Source organism: Phycodurus eques, chromosome 23, assembly GCF_024500275.1.
Source record: "Phycodurus eques isolate BA_2022a chromosome 23, UOR_Pequ_1.1, whole genome shotgun sequence".
Lineage (NCBI taxonomy): Eukaryota > Metazoa > Chordata > Actinopteri > Syngnathiformes > Syngnathidae > Phycodurus > Phycodurus eques.
Window position 1 is genome coordinate 2,929,759 of NC_084547.1, and position 22,498 is coordinate 2,952,256.

General features: G+C 48.7%; 3 protein-coding genes across 3 annotated transcripts; 2 read left to right on the forward strand and 1 right to left on the reverse strand.

Annotated features, from left to right (window-relative positions):
• Positions 1 to 47: 47 nt before the first annotated feature.
• c23h11orf68 (chromosome 23 C11orf68 homolog) lies at positions 48 to 2,264 on the reverse strand. Its single transcript, XM_061669156.1, has 2 exons — positions 2,165 to 2,264; positions 48 to 1,545 (listed from the first exon to the last, which is right to left on the reverse strand). Exon 2 carries the CDS (start codon positions 1,509 to 1,511, stop codon positions 768 to 770), a length of 744 nt encoding a protein of 247 aa, XP_061525140.1. The 5' UTR covers positions 1,512 to 1,545; positions 2,165 to 2,264; the 3' UTR covers positions 48 to 767.
• Positions 2,265 to 2,867: 603 nt separating this feature from the next.
• drap1 (DR1-associated protein 1 (negative cofactor 2 alpha)) lies at positions 2,868 to 5,616 on the forward strand. Its single transcript, XM_061669126.1, has 7 exons — positions 2,868 to 3,060; positions 3,414 to 3,486; positions 3,973 to 4,066; positions 4,180 to 4,305; positions 4,383 to 4,473; positions 4,565 to 4,653; positions 4,786 to 5,616. The coding sequence occupies exons 1-7, from the start codon at positions 3,019 to 3,021 to the stop codon at positions 4,970 to 4,972; spliced, it is 702 nt and encodes a 233-aa protein (XP_061525110.1). The 5' UTR covers positions 2,868 to 3,018; the 3' UTR covers positions 4,973 to 5,616.
• A 1,019-nt stretch (positions 5,617 to 6,635) lies between these two features.
• LOC133397778 (mitogen-activated protein kinase kinase kinase 11) lies at positions 6,636 to 22,216 on the forward strand. Its single transcript, XM_061669073.1, has 10 exons — positions 6,636 to 8,893; positions 14,583 to 14,763; positions 16,113 to 16,261; positions 16,917 to 17,092; positions 17,174 to 17,426; positions 18,180 to 18,296; positions 18,664 to 18,835; positions 18,914 to 19,026; positions 19,207 to 19,755; positions 20,118 to 22,216. The coding sequence occupies exons 1-10, from the start codon at positions 8,137 to 8,139 to the stop codon at positions 20,702 to 20,704; spliced, it is 3,054 nt and encodes a 1,017-aa protein (XP_061525057.1). The 5' UTR covers positions 6,636 to 8,136; the 3' UTR covers positions 20,705 to 22,216.
• Positions 22,217 to 22,498: the final 282 nt, after the last annotated feature.

Here is a 22,498-nt window from a genome sequence, read left to right on the forward strand (position 1 = left end):
CTATAAATTAGTAACTAGTTCCCCAGCACAAATAACAAGCCAGAATCTTCAAAGATACTTTTATTTGGCGACTGTTTATGAAAAAGACAAAACCTTTGTCCACGCTTACTGAAAATGTGCAGAAATCTGAAGCTTTTCCACTGCGGTGAGTGGAAATATTAAAACAATGAACCCTGCAAATTCACACATTCATGGATTTTGGGGGGAAACCTGTGCTCAGTTATTTACAGTTAGTGCTACGACCCCCACCCCACCCAAAAAAAGTAAGAGCTTTACTGCCATCTTTTGGCATCTTAATGTCAAAAACTGAGTTGGTTTCCTTAAGACAAAAATAGTGCTTTGCTGCAACCTTATGGCATTTTGTTGCCGAGGAAACAATTTGAAGTGAGTTGAGCTTCATTGAGGCAAAAATAGTCCTTTGCCACCATCTTGGGCCATTTATAGGCTATTACAAACCCTTCTCGAGGGCATCAGTAGGAGGCTATTTGTGAGGGCAAGGGACAGCTCTGCCGTGAATAGCACTATGTCTAAATGAATCTCCTCAACGCCCTTCAACATAGCACAAATCCAAGCAGGTGCCTCCCCCACCAAAAAAATTATCTGTGAAAGTGCATACATTCTCAATCATGCATGAAGAAAAAAATATCCATGACAACTTCATATTTGTGCTCTTTGCAACAACAGGAAGAACTGGATTCTTTTTGGCCCAGACGAACATTTTTTTTTTTATTTATTTTTTTTTTAATTAGACAGTCATGTAGTCAGGCTTATGTGACATCCAGATTGGTGACTTTGTTGACAATGTGCGAGCGCCTGGGCACACACTCCAGGTTGAATTTACTCTCGTAGATGGTGGGACAAAGATTCCAGCAGTTGTTCCGGTAGATTCCCAGGTGGGTGTACACGTCTGGCTTGTAGGTCAGAGGGCACTTGACCCCCGTGGCTCGGATCTGAGCATCCAGCTGGACCACTTCGCCCTCGTCGGTGAAATTCTGGTTGTAGACGCAGATGACGTGCCTGCCTCCTTTGTCGGGGTCGTGCGGGCTGACTTTGACGTTGGAGATCTTGCCGTCCAGCGTGGCTCTGGCCACGCACTCCCAGGCGTGGTCCACCTTGAAACCGGGCTCCAGGTGCATGAGCCACTTGCCCGAGAGGACGCCGTGGTTCAAGGCCAGCTCCTTCACGTTCTGGAAGTTGACCGGCCGCCCGCTGGCCACCAGTTTCTCCCAGCTCTCCTGGAGCTCCACCACGTCCCCTGTGCAGGGGCAGACGTCCGGGCCAAACACGGCGATCCAGCCCACCGGTCTGACGCCGCGCTCCTCGTCGCCGTATCTGCTCACTCGCGATGGCCTGTTGCTCTCCAGCCAGTCGTCAAACTCCGACCTGGGGGTTCTTCTGGCATCAAACACGATCCAAGGGTCCATGTCCGCCGCCATGGCCTCGGCGGCGTGGGTCTCTGCCGGGAAGTTGGGCTCCATGTCACCTAACGGTGATGCCAATTCCTCCTCCATGATGCACCAGTTTAATTACACTTTTCTGTGTAATCTGACAAAAAGACAACGTTGTTTTTTTTAAGTTGTCATCAACAGTTCATTTAGCTGTTTGTTTGTTTTTTGATAGCATAAAAGCCAAAGAGACCTAGCACTTAGTTAAAAATTTAAAAAAAAAAGCTACTTTTTGGGTTTTTTTAGTGAAGCAATTCATAAAAGGGAAACTATTTTGTGTGCAGGGGAAGACAAGTTATCAAACCGGGCATTGTCTCCATAACTGACTGAAGTACATTTAACACTGTACCCTTTTTTGAATTATTATTCTTTAAGTAAAAGCATTGAATCAGTACTTCTCCTTCAACCAGTCTGACACAAGTACTTGTAGCATACTTACTGCATTATCTTGCAGATAACTAATAATCACATTTACTGCAAAAGGCCAAAATACATGCAGCTATTCCAGCATTCTATCACTTTAATTGGTGATTAAATACGTAGAAATGGAAGTCGACGAAAGTGAAAGATTTTGCTCGCTACATTAGCAAGGCTAGCTCTTGTTATCAACCCCTCGTTTGTAGGGAAACCATTGTTGAATTTTGAATATTCGGCTCCTGTAAACGATTATAACCCTTTCCGAATGGAGGGACGGATGAACCCGAAGAGTCAACTATTACCTTTTGTTTGTTTGTTTTTTTGTCAGATCCGGAAATCAAGCAGTCAAGCGAACGTCAAAACAAACGCGAGTTTGCCTGAAAAATTAATCGCCGGCCTCTAGTGGGCGCTGTCCGTTTTTACAAGGAGGGGTAAAATAGTGTAGTTCCGTTTGTGTCCTGAAACAGTTGAAAGTTTGACTCGGTCGTGAAATATGGGTGGAGGAGTACATATTTGAAATGTCTGCATTGATCTGGGAAAGTTGTCATGGAAAATGTGGAACAATTAAAGAAGATTGATGTGGAAAGAGGAGGTAAATAGGGGGAAAATACGCATTGATTTGAGAATTATTTTAATGGGAAAATAGGTTCCAAGATATCCTGAATAAATTGATATTTTGAAGTTGGACTGACGGAGAAACGTGGAGGGAGTAAAATGGTGAAAATCGGCAGAATCAGGTTAAAATGACAAATTCTGATCATTGATTAAATACTCTTCAGCATTAAACAATATATCTTTAAATATAACATTTTTATACAGAAGTACACTAAATCTTCTCGTTTACACAGCTTTTTTTCAAAAATAAGAGGTTTCTATTTTAGTATTGAATTTTAAATGGCACAATTTATTATTTGTACTTGAACGGGATAAATTATAATGGAACCCGCCGGGCGTGAGGACCCTGCGAGCACCAAGCTACGCAACCAAGCAGTGGAGTGACGACGACGTGCTAACGTGCTAAGCTAACTGCTTAGCCCGGCCGGAACTGTCGCGTAGCTATTTTGCTGTCTGCGCGACGGTGGACGTTTTCACTCCTCCGGATTAATATTTCATTTCCCCCCCGTGTGTGTGTGTTAACCACCAGGTTTGTTTAACAATGCCGAGCAAAAAGAAGAAATACAACGCGAGATTTCCACCGGTAAGTAAGTGTAGCGCTTTACCGTCGCCGGTGTCCCGACCAGCTAACGAACGTGAGCTAAGCTGTGTAATTGCTAACTTGTTATTGTCAACTTAATTCGGCAAACGTTGTACTTAACCCGATTTGCACGTAACAAAAATTGATTGGCCAAAGCACTTTGAAATGCAGTCATATAGTTCCAATTATGTCATGTAACGTATTTCGTGTTCACCACGGTTTAGCATTGTTTTTAGCATGGCGAGCTGCAGTTGTGAGCGTTTTGCAATATTTGTGCGTGTCTTAACATCTCATCAACCTCCAAATGTCTTCGTCCCCCCCCCCCCTTTTTTTTTTCTTTTTTTCTTTTTTTTTAGGCAAGGATTAAAAAGATTATGCAGACGGATGAAGAAATCGGCAAAGTGGCTGCAGCAGTACCTGTTATTATTTGTATCCTTCGTGTCAACAAAAAAATCTTCACCTTACCACCCAGTGGAGTGTTTTAAACAGTAATGAACTGAATTCCAAATGTCAAAGTTGGAAACTTTATTTGGCAATTAACAGCAATGAACCCGGAATTATACTAAATTGATCAGGGGCTTAACTGTAGTTGGGGGAAATACATTTTAGTAGATTCCTGATTACAACAACCACATTTCGTGCAAGTACAGAGGTGCCTTGATTTATAAGTTCTCCAAGTTACGGGTGGTCACTTGTTTTTTTTTTTTTGGGGGGGGTCTGTGTGTGTGTTTGAGGTATGAGCGAGCTTCAAATTTGCCACTGCTCTTGTGAAGTGGGGTTGGGGGGAAATTTTGCAACCCCGGGTTTTGAATGCATGCAACAGATTGTACAATAGCCCCACGGGGAACCCCACCGATTTGCAGAAAAGCAAATTGTGTGTGTCGGGTCGCAGCAGGTTCCTTTACACTGCGTCAGCGAGAGCCCTGGAGCTTTTCTTGGAGTCGTTGCTCACCAAGGCCTGTCATGTCACCCAGTCCAAAAATGCAAAAACCATGACGACGTCACACTTGTAAGTCGTTCGCACCTATTTGTACTCTGTCCGAAATGCACTAAGATCCCGCCAAAGCGTTGAATTGCTGTGAAACTAATGCTTTGACTGTGTGTGTGTGTGTGTGTGAATAGAAAACAGTGCATCGAGGTGGAACAGCAGTTTGACTTCTTGAAAGACTTGGTGGCAACTGTGCCGGACATGCAGGGCGAGGGAGACGAGAACCACACCGAGGCATCGGGGGAAAAGGTGCCACGCAGGTATTGACGTGAAAACACATCGGCAACTTAATTTATTTTTTTAAGCTTGTGTTGACGGTGTTGCTCTTCTCCGACAGGGGTCGAAAGCCAGGGTCCGCTCACAAAAATGGAGGGGCCGGCTCTAAAGGCAAGGACAAGAAGTTGTCCGGGACCGAGTCGGAGCAAGAGGTGAGAATGTGTTGGCGTCGAGTTGAGCCGAGCTCCGCTGCGTCGTCGTGCCTGACCGTTTCGTTGTCTTTGTGGCATTTTCGGGCATAAGGACAACTCAGAAGACAGCGAGACAGATGGGGACGAAGAGGACGGCTCTCAGTCAAGCACAAATCTGCAGGCTGTATCCAGGTTCCACAGGTACGTCGAGGAAAAAACAAACAAAAAAAACGCTCGTCTCCTTCTGGACTACCTGAGACTGCTTCAAACACATTTCAACTCATCCAATATTTTGTGCGTCTTTGCTTCCGCCTCCGCATGCTTGGCCCGTAGCGCCGGCGCTCCCCCGAAGTACACGCACCCGGGCAACGTGGTCTCAGGGGACGACACGTCAGCGGCGCAGCCCCGGGGCCCCGTGACCTTCGCCCCGCACCCCTCCATGATGAGCGCCGCGCCGCCTCCGCCGCCTCCCGCGCTACAACAAAACGAGGACTACGACGAGGAAGACTATGACTCGTAGCTCCCCCCCTCCCTCCCCCCCATATCCACACACAGCTTTTTTTAGTTGAAGTTGCTCTCACGACGGTCACTCGGAGCAGAGGAGCAAAAAGACTCTTCATCGGCGAGAGGCCGTCGGAGGAAAAAAGAAAAAAGCCGGTTGTACATTGCGTTTTAATTTTCTTCTCTTTTAAACGACGGCTTTTATTTCATTGTAGACAAGAATCCAACCAGGATATTTTTAAGGAGTTCAGTTTTGATTATCATTCAGAAATGTCTTTTTTTTTCTATGTTTGTTTTTGTTTTTTTGCTTCCAGACGGGATCGGAAAACAATAATAATAATAATAAAAACAAACTTCCCAAGACCACAACACAGACAACATCTTGAAGATACCTCCTTTTTTTTTTTTTTTTTTTTTTTTCTTTCTTTCTTTGTTTTTATTATAAAATAAAATCCTCGACTGGATGCACATCAGTTGACAAACTGAATCATAACTGTTGTTTTTTTTCATGTTTTGCCAATTCATTTCTATTCAGGCCCCACCCCACTTGAGTTTTTTATGTTGCATAACACCCCCCCCCCCCCTTTTTTTTTTAAAAGACTACTTTTAATGAATTGAAAGTAGACACGAGGTTCCCCTTTATGTCCATGTTAAATTGTAAAAGTTTTAACATTATTGTTATTTTGTATGGATTAAATAATAAAAAAAAAAGTCATTTGTATTTATGGCGCTGTTGTTGTTGTTTTTATTTTATTTTTTTCATTTTTCCCATGCCTGGTCTGTGAGGGACATGAATTGTTCCTAAATAAATGTTTAAAAACATTTAATGCTCTTAAGCATTAAATGTAGTCAATTTCTTCAATTTAAAAGTTAAATACAACCGAAAGTTATTTAGGCAATGATACTTTGGCATACCGCAATTTGAGAATGCCTGAGCTCGGCCATTTTGAAGTGTTGCGGCGTTTCCGTTTTATTCCGCTGCGGTGACGGACGTACTTTGGTTTGCTGTCGTGAAGAAAGGAAACGGGAGGGCAACGGGAGCAAGGGAACCCATCGCAGGGCCACTGGGAGGAAGCCGCACAGTTTCCACACAGCAGCTGCCAGGGCCAAAAGGTGCTCCTCTTATTTGCCAAACATTTCCCTTTACAGTGAAACCTAAGCATCTTTAGTCATCCACATTTAAAAAATATATATATTTTATTTTTCTGCCTGCCACTCTTGGTCGGGGCATACATAGATAAAGATGTCATTGTCATCATCATTTTTGGGTCAATTTGAATCATGAGAAATTGGATAAAGTAAAATAAATGTTGGCAACAACACATGGATAGAGGAGCATAAACCTCATGAAATGCTGCATCTTGCATACATTTTGGAAGGAGAATATGTTTTTCGCTTTGGGTTGTGTGGTTTTTGCAGCTGCAGGAAGTACTAAAATTCGAAGTTCCTTCGAAACGAGATAAACGTTATAAATCATTACCGAGAACACGGTTGCATTTGGAGGGAGTCCACTTGGACTAATGTGTGTGTTTGTTTATTTATTCGTTTATTTATTTTATTTTTAATCGCTCACATTCAATCGCCAGCGGTCTTTATTTTGAAAGGCGTCGCCGGATGCTCACGCCGTTAGGCGGGTCCAACTTTTTGACGGTTTCCCGTCACCTGACTTCCGGTCGGGGAAGGGAAAAAGTTGTGACTCCCCCACCCTCTCGAGCGCAGACGGAGAACTTGTTTCGAGGTCCACGGAGCGAGGAAACGGAATAGAATAACACGCTCTAGATGGGATTATCGCCGTTTTCAACACGGGGAAACTCCCTTCGTGGCTTCGAGCAGCGAAACGCACCGGACCAGCCCCTCGACACCGCTCAGGAAAAAGCACCGCGAGGGTAAAAAGAGGATGAGTTGAAGTGCTTTGGAAAGATAAGGGCCGGCATGTTGTTCGGGAAGCAGTCACTGAACACTGCTGTCGTGTTTTCTGCGGGGTTTTCCCCCAAAGTTTTGAACACTTTATTTTTTTCGGGCGAGGGGAGTGGAAATGCGCAGTGGTCACCCCTGAAAGTTGTCGTTTAAAAAAAAAAAAAAAAAAAAAAAAAAAAAAAGGTCGACTGAATGCTCCCTTTTCCTGCTATTCTTCTCTCCACTCCTCTGCACTTCCTGCTTGTGCTGGACCACTCCGCTTAATGGCTAAAAATACTTAAAAAAAAAAAAAAAAAAAAACAGACCTCAGAGTCCAGTCAGAAAGCATTGATGCACCGTTGTCGGCTATTTGACCTCCCCCGACCCCTCCTCATCATTTCAGCCTTCAAATAGCAGTTTGCAACTCTTATTTCATTTGAAAAAAAAAAAAAAAAACCCCAAAAACAAATAAATACTTCAAAACTGACCTCAAGAGTCCAGTTAGGAAGCGTTGATGAACCTTTGTGAGGTTTCTGGTCTTCTCCACTCAATAGATGGAAATGTTTATAAACAGTCCAGCCAGGGAGCGTTGATGAACTATTGTCAGCGATATGACTTTTTACTCAATATTTAGCAGTTTTCAACTCTATTTAATGGCTTAAAAAAAAAAAAAATACTTGAAGACGGACCTGAGTCCATTTGGGAGGTCTTGAAGAACTTTTTTTTGTCATTTTAGCCTTCACGAGCAGTCTTCAACTCGGAACTTAATAGGAATCCAGTCAGGAAGCCTCGATGAACCGTTGTCATCTTAATTTTTTTGTTTTGCATCGGTTTAGTCTTAAATAGCAGTGTTCACCTACACTTCATGGATACAAATACTTAAAAAGAGGCCTCCAAGTGGGGCAACCTGAAAGAACAGGTGCCAAGCGAAGGAGCTCATGTGAGAAATCGAGGCTGGCGCTGATATATTATATTGCGCTCTAACCCTGCGTCGGGTCGCCGCACCGCGCCTGACTTGAAACCACACGACACCGAATTTTCGAGCGACTCCCAATTCCCAGCGTCCTAACCTGGCCCCGATGACGCCGCGCGGGCTCGTTTCCCACCCGGTGCAGATATTGTTTGTATTTCTCGAGTCCATCCTCTCTGAACATTTCACTCGTCCCTGATGAACCAACAAGACAGCCGGGAAAGGGACCGAGGCTCGATAAAGTACTCCTTTGTACTTTATTTTCAAACCCTCGGGGTGCAGAGTCCGATCCGGTCAAAACAAGCGTCGGAGGCTCCATGGAGCCGCTGAAGAACATATTCAGCCGAGGCCCGCTGTCCAACTGGAAGAACTTGGATCAGTCGCAAAAAGGCAACTTCACCAACCCCGTGTGGACGGCCTTGTTCGACTATGAGGCGTCTTGCAAAGACGAGCTCACCCTCCGGAAGGGCGACCTGGTGGAGGTCCTCTCCCTGGACTCTGAGATATCCGGCGATGAAGGTTGGTGGGCAGGGAAGGTCAACAACAAGGTGGGCATCTTCCCCTCCAACTATGGCTCCTTCAAGCCCAGCGGTTACGGGAAGCTCCCGGGCAGCGGCGTGGTCAGCGAGCTGGGCCCCGCCATGGTGGGCGACTGCGAGCCCGCCGTGGTGAATTTCCGCGAACTGAGCCTCCAGGAGGTGATCGGGGTGGGCGGCTTCGGGAAGGTGTACCGCGGTACGTGGAGGGGCGCGCTGGTGGCGGTGAAGGCCGCCCGCCAGGACCCGGACGAGGACATCAGCGTGACGGCGCAGAACGTCCGGCAGGAGGCGCGGCTCTTCGCTATGCTCACCCACCCCAACATCATCGCCCTGAAAGGCGTTTGTCTGCAGGAGCCCAATCTGTGCCTCATCATGGAGTACGCCTCGGGCGGGCCGCTGAGCCGGGCGCTGGCGGGCCGCCGCATCCCGCCGCACGTCCTCGTCGACTGGGCCGTGCAGATCGCTCGCGGGATGCTGTACCTCCACAGCGAGGCCATCGTCCCCGTCATCCACCGGGACCTCAAGTCCAACAACAGTAAGTCCTCCGTCGCCGGCGCGCTACATATCTGGGAACTTGCCGAGTCTCCCCGACATACAAACGCCTTCCTTGACACCGATTGCAAATTTCGTATTATCTCGGGCTTTGACGCCATCTTGTGTTAGCGTAACAGAAAGACTTCAAAAATATGCTTGAAAGCCACAAGTAGGTGATTTTTTTTTTTTTTTTTTTTTTTTTTTTTTTCAGTGAGTAATGTAAGAGAGGTTCAAAAAATGTTTTGTCAATCAGTAGGCCACAAAATATTTCTGTGTCCCTTTTTATGACCTTTTTTTGTTTTTGTAATTCCTTCAGCTTTCTGTAAAGGATGGAAATGAAACTGATGGAAATGAGGCCAGTGGAGCTTCGTCAATGGACTGACTGCACGGTTCCTCTTCCGTACCTTGGTGGTGTTGACAAGGCCGTACTTGGCACAGAGACGACCTTTTTAAAGGTTTACCACAAGGCCGGCGCGCTCGTCGAGCTGTTGACTCTGGTGCGGTTGCTCATGTCGGTTGGGTAGACGTCAATAAGCCCACCCAGCATTGGGGGGCGGGGGCGTTTACGCCAGCCGTTCCCGACCGCTACCGGTCCGTTGGGGCGTTTGGTACTGAACTTAAACGTTTTATTCATCTTCAGAGTCTGCAAAACTTTTTACCTTCCGCTCGGCTCGGTCACGTGAAATGAAGTAAACCCAAATGTGTTTTTTTTTTTTTTTTTTTTTTTAGCGTCGGAACTTTGAATTTCCTGTTGAAGCAAAATGACCCGGAAGTACTCGGAAGAAAGTTAATTTGAATTCTAGGTGCCTCGATGCCACCTTCAGCATAGGTTACTCTTGACCAACCGTCCAAATATTGCTCTGTTGCCCGCTGGTTTATTGGATCTGCAAAAGGTGTGCCGGGGCCACCGCGAGGCCTGCAAATATGCGTTGTTGCTCGAACCAAATACAACGCCTTTGCCGCAAAGGTCAAGAATTCGAGTTGGGGCTGGAGTTCGCTCGGACTTTGACGCCAGGCAACGCCGCGTTGTCGTGAAAGCGGCGGACGCAGCGCTAAAAAAAAAGCGGCCCGTCTCGTTCCACTCGGCCACCTGAGTGTTACAACAAGCTGCCCTCTGTTGTTATCATTCCTGCCTGCGCCACGTACAAACACTATCAGCTTTGTGATTGTATCCCACCCCCGCCACGCATTCTATATTGAAACGCAGATCCGTCCTCATCTCAGGCTTCAAATTGACTCAGGCTTCTGTGGAGTCCGATGACTTTGCCTCCTCACCGCTGGGCCCCGTTTCGATAAACAACGCTTTCGACAACGCCTCCGAAAGCAAGAGTCGCGGCGTTCACGTGGCGAATACGACAACACAATCCCTCTCTCTGTGCGCACACCAGATCCTATCACCTCTCCCCGCTCCCTGTTCTTTCGTTTTATTTCTTCTTCGCAGGCCTGCCCCGACATGTCTGCACCGCGACTGGCCCGCTACGACACTGTGCAATATCCTGTTGTCGTGCGGCGCGGCAGAGGGTCATTTCCTATGACCGACCGTTTAGCAAGACGCGTCGCCGTCGCACGCGAACCGAATTCAAACCAAAGTGAAGCAAATCGACACGAACTGCGCCGAATGTAATCGATTACGCCACGAGTTCCCTGAGAGCAGTTCTTCTTTTCCGGCTTCGTCATTTATTGTGGCGAACTCGAGCCGTAAGCATTGTGGCGACCGCCGCCCGTTTGGAGGACGCTCATCAAATGAACAAGTCACTCTCAAAGACGATGACTCGACACTTTTCAGTCATTTTGTAATCATCGTGTGTTTGAGACAATACAGTGAGTATGTTTTGGTGAGCAAATGAAGCGCTACCCGGAATTTAATTTGCCTGTGCACATATTCTGTCTTTCCTAGGTCGGACTTGACCACTCATGAACATTCTTGTAATACAACATTTGGACTCCATAAATGACTCTCTCTTTTTTTTTTTTTTAATATTTATGACACACATCCACTTTTTTTGAGGGAGTGGGGGGGGGGCTACTGAGTCGTGTTTTGCCTATTTTGGACTATTATTTAGTAGCTTGAGGTTGGCTAATGTGGTTTCTTTCCCGAGTAAGCCCTGATCTGGAATCTGCGTGTGCCTCTTCCGTCTTCCTCAAGTCGGCGTTTTCCTATCTTCTTTGGAGAGCGGACGTCAGGGGAGTGTAGCAAACAGTCCGATCTTATTTTAAGCCTGACTGAGATGAAATTGCATGTTTGTTTCCACTGCCGGCCACTCCACTTTCTAAATGACATGTTATTTGCCTGGTTCGGACAAAAAAAGAGAGTCGAGGAATCTATGAAATATATACGTCGCCCGTTGTTATTGAGAATATTTAATCCCATTGTTTAACAGTTCAGGGTGAAACAACAGCCAGCTTTGGCGTTCGTCGCCGCTCCCAAACCTGGGCGAGGTGCGCGGGGACCAAATCTGCACGTATCGGGTTTGCAGAAACGAAAGGGGCTCAAAAGTTGTTGTTTTTTTTTTAAAAAAGAGAGCACCCACGCGGTGCATTGTCAGAAATCTTCAGGAAAAAGCTTCCTTCAAAATAGCTCATCGCTACATGCCGTAAAGCTGTGGTGGTAAACGCTAAGCACTTGCAACTCACTGACCTTTTTTTTTTTTTTTTTTTTTTTTTTTTTCTTCCCCCCTCATGTTTTCATTCACCAGATGCACACTTCAAACACCCCCCCCCCCCCCCCCCCCCGCATGTGTGCGTTTTCATGCGCGCGCGTTAATGTTTCAGCACGTCGACTTGCGGGGGGGGTCGCATCGCCTGTTACGCAGGGGCCATTTCAGGCACAATTGGACGACTTTGGCGTGGCCCTTTCAGTAGGAGACGTTTCTCTCTTATGTCCCGTCCTGATCACAAGACGGCTCCCGTGCAAAGGAAGAAGAGAACGGGAGCTTTTTCTTTGCATGGGCTCAGTGCCCGTCTGACCTTTTGACTTTTCTCCTTCCTCATGTTTAGTTCCCGAGCGCTTCCTTCCCTGCCCGAGAGATACCGGTGTCGCTTCCAAGACGTTTTGGGCGGTCACAATTATACGCCCGTAAACAAGCGAGGGGTAGCTGGAGAGCAACCATGTTGTGTGCGTGTGCCCTTTTTTTTTTTTTTTTTTGTTGCTTCAGATGTGGCGCAAAAGGCCAACGAGAGTGCTCAAAAGGGACTTTCCTGTTATTTGTTCTGTCCTGTTGTTTTGGAAGGCTTTGCAGTCTCGGATTTGACGCGGCGAGAGTCACCCCTGGGGAAGTCTCCGGCTCGCCCGGGTTTGAAACCAAGGTCACGTTTTGACACACAAGCGCCGCGGACTTGTTAATAATTGACCAGTTTGACGTTTGAGCTGTTGCGGGGGGGAGGTGGAGTGGGGGGGGGGCTTTGCATAGGCAATCATTAATGGAAGCCTTCCTCAGGAATTCGAGCACCTTCCTCATGGACACTGTCCGCCAGTTCCTCGTATTCATATACATGACAGTAATGAGGCAGATGACTTTTCAGCCATTTATGGAACGCCGGGAGAAGAGTCAAAACTCAAAACAAGGAGCAGGAGCTGCTGTCGGCCACAGCTCACGCCCAGACGCTCACAAGGAGCCTCGTAGACTTCACACGGCACCGCAACAGTTATTTTTTTTCTTCGCATACAATACGCTTACAATGTGTTGAAAATGTTTATTTTTAGAGTACGTCTGTTTTGCTAAGTTAAAAAGCGCAAGGGGTAAAACTAAAAAAAAAAAAAATAATCGATTTTCACCGATTGTGGATGGGTGGACCTGGAACGGATTGTTCTGCCTGTCACTGTACGTCGCTGGCATAGATAGCTCAACAAAGATACATTATTTGTAGTAAATAGATAATATAAAACAATTTTTAAAATACAATAATAATTTTAGGACCAATTAAGTGAAATTGGATCATTTCCTGCTGCGGAGTAGCGGTTGGGAAACGGCAGTCAAAATCACCTGCGAGCTGACAACGGCTTTCGCGCCGCTCGGCCCGGTCCGAGGTCGCCAGGCTGTCTTGTCGGGCCCGTCCCTCTGCGGGGACAAAGCGCCCGTTCTTTCCGGGGAAAGCCCCCGCCCCGGCGGAATGCTCCACTCGCCTACGGGTGCGGGGCGACAAGGGGAGGGAGGGGCGGAGCGACGGGAGAGGTCGAAAAAGATTGGGGTGCGGGGGGTGGTCGGTGGGGGGGGGGGGGGCATGTTGAGCAGCGCGCGGGATGGTCGCCATTGGTTTTCGTCATTCGGCGAGGCCCAGAGTGAAAACATCAAGCAAAAAGTTTTCCGCACAATCTCATCAGGATCATCGTTTGATTCCTTGCGTCTGTCAGTGTGAGGTCGCCCACTGATTCCCAACCGCTTCTTGTAAATGTAATTAAAGAGTTTTAAAAAAAAAAAAAAAAGCTCAACTTTCGAAAAATCCGCAACATAGCAGGACTGTGATATTGGAATAACTTTGTGCTCAACTAAACGGGCCCAGATTTCACACAGAGGAACTCAATTAGTGGGTCACAAGAGACAAGATCGACAGTGGTGCGTTGAAATATGAGTTGAACGCTTTTAACTCCAAACACTCGTATCTTAAATCGTCTTCCCCCTTTGAAATACTGTACAGTCATACAGACACAGGCAAACAAAAAATATGCGGCTCTCACCCGATTGCTGGCGAGCGCTTGTGAGTGCCTGCAACAACAACAAAAAGGAACATAACGCAAACAGCACCCTGCAGGCTTTGTACTCAACGTCCTCAAAATGCCTTTGCGCTGGCAATGATGTCAGAGTTCCCTGAAAGTATCCCATCATATCTCAGATGCTGTCGCTGATTCACAGACTCGATTGGGTTCTGAAATGTGATGACCAACGCGGTCATCTTGTGCAGAAATCCCTGACTGCGTCCATTCTGTTGAGTCAGTCCGATAACTGACACACTCGCTCGTGTTCCGCGCAACAACAAAACAACACCAAACACGCTCCCGTTGCCACGGAGATCTGTCGCTTCAACTTGCCTATCAGGCCATCGGGCAAGACGAGTCTGGTTGTTGCCGCGCTGCTGTGTTCGTGGGATGCTGTATGTACAATGTACAATCTGTGAAAATGTGACTGGCGTGAAACTTGAAGGTTACTTACTTTTGACTGGCACATACGTAACCCACTCGACTCCCGCCTCTGCGACTTTCCCCGTTGGCGTTAGGACGTCGCCGTGACGTGCGAGGGTGGGGAAGCGGTGGGGTAACGTGGCGGCGTGGGTGTCCCGCGGTCAGCCGCGAGGAAGGCTGACCCGTGGGTGACCGCTGCCTTGAGTCAGGAAGCAGAAGAAGAATGTGTGCTGAGGCTGCTAAATGTCATTTTGTTGCTCCGTTGGCATGCCTGTGTGTGAGCCTCCATCGCTCGCCCAGCCTCTCAAAACACGCGCGCACGCAACCAGAGAAGACAACAAAACCTTTTTTGTGACAACATAACATAATTAAAGACAATGCAAAGAAATAAACTTATTTTGCAGCTTTCTGTCAACCCTAAGACAGTGCTAATAGCAATGTAATTGGTGTCAAGGAAGTATGTCGAAGTGATAGATCTCGACCGAGAGACGAGCTTTGTCGGTGGCATTTTATTTTTAGCGAGGGTTTACCGCACGCAATGGCCTTATTTGATTGGATTCTTTCTCCGGTGCAGTCCTTCTGGCTCAGCCCATCGAGAACGAATGCATGGAGGCCCTGACGCTCAAGATCACCGACTTCGGCCTGGCCAGGGAGTGGCACAAGACCACCAAGATGAGCACGGCGGGCACCTACGCTTGGATGGCCCCTGAGGTTATCAAGTCCTCGACCTTCTCCAAGGGCAGTGACGTTTGGAGGTGAGGCGCTTTTTTATTTATTAATTTTTTTTTTTTTTTTAAACTTGCACCCAAGCACGTTTGTGATCATCAGTTCCCCTAATTTCTAAATTAGCAGTGGACTATTAGCCTTTCATCAGTGACTCAGTGGTGAGGGAGCGCGGGTGCAGCAGAGGGGAGCAACTTGATGATTGATGGCGGGCCGTGTGATGATGACGCGTCTCGACAGAGCGCTTTGTTGCGGGGCGTGCGCACTGCCACGGACCCGTTGTCTCTTGTATCGACCCAGAAGGGAGCGCATCACACCAGCCCTTTGTCTGCAAATGGATGTTTGTGTGTGTGTGTGTGTGTGTGTGCGCGCATGTCATTCAGTACAACATTCCTGTTTGCATTCTTAAAGCGAGAGCGTCGAAAATGGATTCCGCTCGGCTGCAAGCCACTCAGAGACGATCCGTGGTCCGCAGTTCGGAGCAAAAGCGATGGCGCAACAACGGGCGGGCGGGCAGGCAGGCCGCTCTCAAATTAAAGAGTCACTATTCCTTCTCATCTGAGACGACCAGTGCAGAAGGGTGAGCCTGCGCCCTGGCATGGTGCACAAGTTGTAATTAAAGCGCATAATAAGAAGGGAAAAAATGAAAAGAAAAAAAAAAGGTTAGGCCCTGTACACTCTGCATTTACGTAGCGTCCACGGTGCTCGGACAAAAGATAATTGACAGTGTGGGGGATCCAAGTTCTGAGGCTCTTCTTTGGACGCAAAGCGGGTGCGTGCGGGCGTGTGTGTGTGTGTGTGTGTGTGTGTGTGTGTGCGCGCGCATAGTTGTTTTCCATTGCATTGGCAACACTACTACTGCATTGTGCTCAGACAGTGGAAAATATACCATTTAAAAGTTCTTTACAATGCAATTTCACTCTCTTTTTTTTTCTTTTTATTTTTTTTTTTACTGACTCAGGTCAATTTTATTTAGATTTTGATTTTTTTTTTTTTGCTTCGTGTTGCAAGCCAAGCTTCGGGTACAACGGCACTCGAGTGAAGCGGTGGGGCGCGGAAATGTAGCAATTAAGGTGCAAACACACACAAATATGACAGTATGTACAGTAATTAATGGAGCCAGTTTATTGCTTGACATTGTTTTTTTTAATGTAATACAGTGCTAATTTAGTTTTTTGAAAAACATAAGAAAAAAAGTGCTGTAACACCTAAAAACTGCGATCGCTGGGTGTTTTTTTTTTTTTTTTTTTTTTTTCGGGGGTGGGGGTCAATTTTCATTCGTCACATGTCGCAGCGCTTCGAACTTGCCCGAACCCGCCCCCCCCCGTTTGCACGAGAGTCCTTTTTTACAGCGGAGTGTCCTGTGCGGTTGTTTGCGCAGTTACGGTGTTCTGCTGTGGGAGCTGCTGACGGGAGAGGCGCCCTACAGAGGCATCGACGGGCTCGCCGTGGCGTACGGCGTCGCCGTCAACAAGCTGACGCTGCCCATCCCTTCCACGTGCCCCGAGCCCTTCGCTCTGCTCATGTCAGGTGGGTCCCGCCCTGCGGTCCGCCACACGGGGCCCGTCCCTTTCTTTCGTCCGTCCGCCCAGCATTTAGTGTCTTATAATATTTGTTGCATTTATTTAGCATTTTATTTTATTTGTTTTTTTTAATGATTTTGCCATATCATTCATCGTTTGTTCCTTTTTTTTTTTTATCAATTTATCACATTAATTTATTTTATGTCCCCAAAATTTAACATTAGTTTATTCCATAAATAATTGGTTATTTAGTTATAATTTAATGAATCATAAAGGACTTGTTCAATGATTAAACTTGAATATTTATGACAGGATTTGGCCAATGTGTCCATTTTATATACGATATGAATGGCAACAGGTAAATTGTACCTTCCGCATTCAGCTGTTCCGCCTGTCACTATACGTCGCCGGCATAGACAGATGAGCAGAGCAGTAAATAAATCAATCGCGTTTGCACTCAACCGTCACAAGTGCGCATATCACATTTTCGTGTCGGCCGATGAATCATTTCGGGACTTCCTCATTTCGAGTGTTTCAGGATTGAAAGAAAAGGTTGAAATGAAGTGAAACCGCGCTGGGAGCCAGTTGATTTCTTTTCACATCTTCCAGTGGCTTTGAGGAACCGCAACTTGACTGCTTGACTGGTTTGCTTTGTGGCACAGAGTGCTGGGACCAGGACCCCCATCGCAGACCCAACTTCGGCTCCATCCTGGCCCAGCTGACGGCGCTGGAGCAGCAGGTGATGGAGGAGATGCCGCAGGACTCCTTCCACTCCCTGCAGGAGGACTGGAAGCTGGAGATTCAGGACATGTTTGACGAGCTGCGTGCGAAGGAAAAGGCAAGATGACCCGACTTTGCCCGCATGATCGCTTTTGCGCAGCTTTGCACTCTTTCCTCAGACGTTCGCTACTTCGTTCAGGAGCTGCGGTGTCGCGAGGAGGAGCTGAAGCGGGCGGCCCTGGAGCAGAAGTCCCACGAGGAGTTCCTGCGGCAGCGCGAGCAGCAGCTCGCCCAGTGGGAGCAGGACGTGTTCGAGCGCGAGCTCAGCCTCCTCATCCTGCACCTCAACCAGAACCAGAACCAGGAGAAGCCCAACGTCAAGAAGCGCAAGGGCACCTTCAAGAAGCACAAGCTCAAGAGCAAGAACGGCGAAAAGATCAGCATGCCCCAAGGTGTGTATGACTGCGCCTTGACGACAGGGGGGAGAGTTTTTTTTTTTTTTTTAACCACTCTCGCACGCTTCAAACACTTTGAATCATATTAAAACATACTTTGGAAGTATTTCCTCGTGCCCTTTTCTCTATCGCTCGCACAGTTCTCCAAATAAGAGGCAGTGCGCGCGTGCTTCGAGCTGTTTATTTTCTCCTGTAAAACTAACGCATAAAACTAAAGTGAATCAAACCATATGGTTTTGTCTCCTTAAAGGAGGTCTGTGGTCTCCATGGCCCGTATTTCACTAACGGGTGGATTTTGAGTCATTTCCAGTGATGACGATAATCCATTTTGGAGCGATTGGTAAAAGCGTCGATGTTCGCAGTAGGAGCTCATTTGACGCTAACACGGATGCATCGGCCCGACTCCTTCCGTTGGTACCGTCGCCCTCTCGCGCACTTTTCCCGTGCGGCTCCCTCATGTGTGCTTCGATTCTCCCTCCAAGCATATCGGCATTTGTTTTTTTTCCCCATTTCCTCTCTCCGGTTTCCTTCAGTCACGTGCCCGGTACGCTCCCAGCATAAGAAAAAGCACATCGGGTCTTTGTACGAGACCAGGAAACGGTGCAGGTTGTCGCTTTTGTTCTCGATCGTCCTCTCAGAAGAAAATAATAAGAGAATGTACGCAACGAGCTGAAGAGTCTATTACAGGAGCCTTTACATTTTCAAACGTGTGCTTATGTATTGATATGTGCTTTTTGTTGTTGTTGTCAGATTTCATCCACAAGATCACAGTGCAGGCATCACCCGGCCTGGAGAAGAGGCGGAACTCGCCCGATTTGGGCTCAGGATCCTCGCCGTCGTTTGGCCCGCGTTTCCGTGCAATCCAGCGTGAGTGGATTCCACTTGGGATCGCTGTTCCCAGAGCGTCCGGCACTTTTCCGCCTTTCCCCGAACCGTCTCCTTTCGCGTGCCCCCCGCAAACCGCCCTCTCGTCATTTCCTCCTTTCCCCAAACGCCCCGCCTGCCTCCTCCTTCCACTTCCTCTCGCCCTCACACAAGCCCTTTGTCAATCATGTTTTAAAGCAAATGTTATCTGACTTCCTGTGAGAATAAGCGTGCCCCCTCAGTCGCGTTCGTGCTTCCTGCCGTTAACGCTCGCTTCCTCCTCTGCTACAGCAGAGGGAGCCGTCGAGTCGGACTTGTCGCCGAGTTGAGTTGTCGCATTCCTCATAATGATGCTCCCGTTTGCTCACAGTTAGTCCGAGTGACAACAGCAGGTCCTTTGGTCTGAGCCCGGTGTGGCCCCTGGAGGCCGCATCCCATAAGCAGGCCAACGGAGACCTGAAGCTGTGCCCCCACTGGAGGCCCCAGAGCCCCAAAAGTCCCAAGAGCCCAAAAGTCCTGCGCCTCAGTCCTCAAGAGAGCAGGTGGGTCGCACGTTTTTGAAATCCATGAGCCGTTCGCACGCTCTGTTCACGCGTTCCCGTTTCCTGTCGCGCGATCAGTTTGTCAATGAGAGCCAAGCTGTTGGTGTCGCACTGCAACGAGAACGGCGAATCCCTCGACGACTTTGAGGAGTACAGACCCTCCGCGCCGACCCCGACCCCAGCTCACAACGGTAACTAGACTAGCCGCACATGTCACCTTCACTGCCATTAGCGTGCAGCGTGCAAATTACCACTCGTATTTAAATGTAGGGTTATCGAAAGTCCGCCCCACTCCCCGTTATTGATGGGCCCCCAGTTTGTATGTCCCCGATGGAAAACGAATCACTAACGATGGGTGGCTTTTTTGGCAGGCTCCTCGCTGAAGGACAGCTTACGGCTTCCCCTTCAGCAAGGAGATTCTGGCAGTGAAGAAGGGGGGTCTTCTCCGGCGGGCTCCCCCAGGCCGGACAGGGGCCCTCTCGGCCCGATGAAGAGCACCCACCGCGCTCTGCTGGGCAGCGGCTCCCTCTTGGCCTCCGTAGGCTTGGGCCGATGCTTGGACGTGTCCCCGAAAGCGCCCCCTCGGACTAATCCCCCGTCCCTTGAGGAGTGCGCCCCCTCCTTTTTGGAGAGCTCGCCCGCGAAGCCCCTCGTTCGGCAAGCCCCCGTCGTGGACGACCTCATCACCTTCCCCGCCTCTGAGCCGCTTCCCGATCCGCTTTCGGATTTAGCCTCGCGGTGCCAGGAACTGAAGCCGCCGCCGAGCGCGGCGCGGGAGCACGCCACCCGGCGGGACCCCAGCCCAGGCGAACGCAACCCGACCTTCCTCTCCGCCAACGGGGACTCGGGTTCGGAGAGCTCGGAGCACAGAAGCGACAGGAGGCGGCGGTCCAGTCCGGGCCTGCGTGGGTCCCAGCTCGGTGGGTCAACAAGCATGAACTATAGCTAGCATCATTTTGACTAAAATAAGCAGGTTTCATGCAAGTGCAGCGGTACCCTGACCTCCCATTTATGCTTTGACGTCAGCGCATTTGCAATTATGCTTGAATATGATTCCTTTCCAATAAATTCCCCTCAATTCCCAATCATTCCTTCGAATCTCCAAAAATTCCCCAGCTACATTCCCTCGGAAATTTGTCAGAAATGTTCCCCCCCCCGGCCCCCCCAAAATCAAATTAAATTGTGTTTTTGGGCTACGTAGGAAAAAAAATGAATGCGAGGAGTTGAGGTTCGTCTTAACTACGTCTTGTTCAAATGCTGAAGTTCTTTCTGTTCGTTCCAGTTCTGGACCTGCCCCTGTGCCAAGACACGCAGGACTCTGACGAAAAGCCCCCCACGCCCTACTCTCTCCACCCCAAGGCCGACCTCTGGAGCCCCAAAACCTGCCGCCTGGAGGTCAACGTCATCCCCCGCCCTCGCCCCTCGCCCGTACGGCCGCGCATCGACGCTTGGAGCTTCATCTCGGCGGGCGCCGGCCGTAGCCCGAGCCGCCCGGACAGCGCCCCCCTGGGGTACCAGCCCTCGCCTACCAACCCGTTCACCAATTGTGACCCCTTCCCTTCGCCCGCCTGCGACCCCTTCGCCCTCAGGGCCGACCCGTCGGGCGCCTGGGACAAAGCGTCGCCCTTCGACCCCTTCTCGCCGCCTTTCCCCGCCTCGCGTTCGGCGCCGTGCTCCGCCAACGGCTCGCCCACGCTGCCGTCGTTTCGCATCGCGCCGCTCAACCCGGCCGACTCGCCGCTCATCGACCTGGGCTGGGCGGCGTGCGGCAAGCCCTCGGACGGAACCAAAGAGAGAGCCCACCCTCGAAGGACTCTGGGCCTCAAACCCTTCAAGTCCCCGACTCAACTCCGAGACGACCGGTTCTGAACGCCGCGAAGCCCGCCCCTCGGCTTCCGTGGGCCGTTCCGCATCATCTTCCGAGAGTGTTCCGTCGCTCAGGCCGTTCTTACAGACGCCACGTGGGGAAAATGGTAGAGGCCACAATTTCCATTTCACAAGACGTTGCGACAAAACAATTGTCGCAACGTCTGTGTCGCTCATCGTCGGCCTAAAATCAAATTCAATTTTGTTCTTAAGAAGCGGCGCTCGATTTGCTACTGGAGTTCCTTCCTTGGCACCAGCGAGCATTTTTCTACGTCCTATCCATATCGTGGCCACAATTGAATTGTTTTCCCACGCCATGCCACGACACGGCACGGCACGGGGCCCCGCAGCTCTGGGAGCCCGAAAGGAACAAAAATAGTCTATTCCCAATCGTGCCACCCGTCTCTGCTCACGTCTGTCGCTGCAGCGGTGGAGCAGCTTCTTCGCCCTCTCCCTCTGCCCGATTGAAAGCGAAAAGGACAATGGACATTTTGGACTGCCTCGTTTGGTCAATCTCTCATCGCGTGGAGGAATTTGGCTCTCATTCGAAAGGCCACTTTTTGCACGCTTGGGAGGAAAGCGTCGTCGAGGTTTAGCTTGAGCGCACACGAGCACAACAACAACAACAACAACAACAACAAAAACAAATACAAGCCAGCAGACTAAAAAGCATGACTCATGCATTCCACTCTGGAAGGAGATCACATCCCGCTCACATTCCAGCACAACGGCAGGGGTTGGACACGCCCTCCCGTGGCCCCCGACACGCCAAAGAGTGCCACTGCGACAATACGACCACTGGGTCCTACCTTCATTTGCCGCCTCGCCGACTCCGTTCCGTTGAAACAGATTCGGCCGAACAACCCGTGAGAAGTCTGTCACATGTCAGCCTATTGGGCCAAACGACAGAGAATTCTATTTTAGGGTTTCTTATGAGCTCCTTTTTTTTTTTCTGCCCCAAAGATACAAAACAAGGTGGAGTATAGTCCTTGTATTTTATTATTATTATTATTTTTATATAAATGTGTAAGTCAAAAGTCCCATTTCGTATATAGGGGGGGGATAAAATGCAGCGTGAATGATTGACTTCATCAATGCCGCACAGTGAGATTGGAGGACAATGGGTGGCGTTGTTGTATTGGAGAGGAAAGAACTTTGGGGTTGGTGGACACGTTCACACGTTTGGTGGTTCGTCGTCTTATTGCCGTCGTTCATTTCGAGTGCCTCCGGTTAGCCCCAAATCAAGTTCAGATGTTCTAGTAGCCTTTTCCTGACATGTTTTGAACCCATGACGAGGGATTTGTGAGTTTGATCGCGAAAGTGTCGAGAGGGGAGCATCGGGACATTTCCGCGCGTTTGCGCTGACTCGTCGGAAAAGAAACACGGCGCGAGTTTATGACGGTGACGGTCGAAATCGACACGAGGTTCCACACGGGCACAACATTTGACAGCGATGTGATATTCTTTTAGCAGCTGTGAAAGGGATCATCTTAAAAAAAAAAAAAAAAGATGAAATGTCCATCATTTGAAGCAATGTGAATTATGTCAAAAGTACTTTACAGGAGCAGATCTCTTCCAGGTGCTTGTGCTTCATAAAAATGGAGAAGAATGGCAGTATTGCATGTTACAAACCCCGGCACGCCGTACTGGAGAAGGACCTTGATGTATCGCAGTAGAATTCTACAGGGGGCGGGGGATTGGGGATATTTATAAATGGCGTTTGATGTCACACACTGGATAGAAAAAAAAAATTACATAAATAAAAAAAAATTAATTTCTCGACAGGCCTCGGACACA

What these genes read in the sequence shown, in the direction of transcription:
- c23h11orf68 (XM_061669156.1), bottom strand. Translation starts at nt 1,511, where the DNA reads ATGGAGGAGGAATTGGCATCACCGTTAGGTGACATGGAGCCCAACTTC.
- drap1 (XM_061669126.1), top strand. Translation starts at nt 3,019, where the DNA reads ATGCCGAGCAAAAAGAAGAAATACAACGCGAGATTTCCACCG. An exon ending in GGGGAAAAGGTGCCACGCAG is followed by an intron (nt 4,306 to 4,382) that starts GTATTGACGTGA and finishes CTTCTCCGACAG; the next exon opens with GGGTCGAAAGCCAGGGTCCG. An exon ending in GGACCGAGTCGGAGCAAGAG is followed by an intron (nt 4,474 to 4,564) that starts GTGAGAATGTGT and finishes TTCGGGCATAAG; the next exon opens with GACAACTCAGAAGACAGCGA.
- LOC133397778 (XM_061669073.1), top strand. Translation starts at nt 8,137, where the DNA reads ATGGAGCCGCTGAAGAACATATTCAGCCGAGGCCCGCTGTCCAACTGG. An exon ending in AGCTGCGTGCGAAGGAAAAG is followed by an intron (nt 17,093 to 17,173) that starts GCAAGATGACCC and finishes TACTTCGTTCAG; the next exon opens with GAGCTGCGGTGTCGCGAGGA. An exon ending in CCTGCGTGGGTCCCAGCTCG is followed by an intron (nt 19,756 to 20,117) that starts GTGGGTCAACAA and finishes TGTTCGTTCCAG; the next exon opens with TTCTGGACCTGCCCCTGTGC.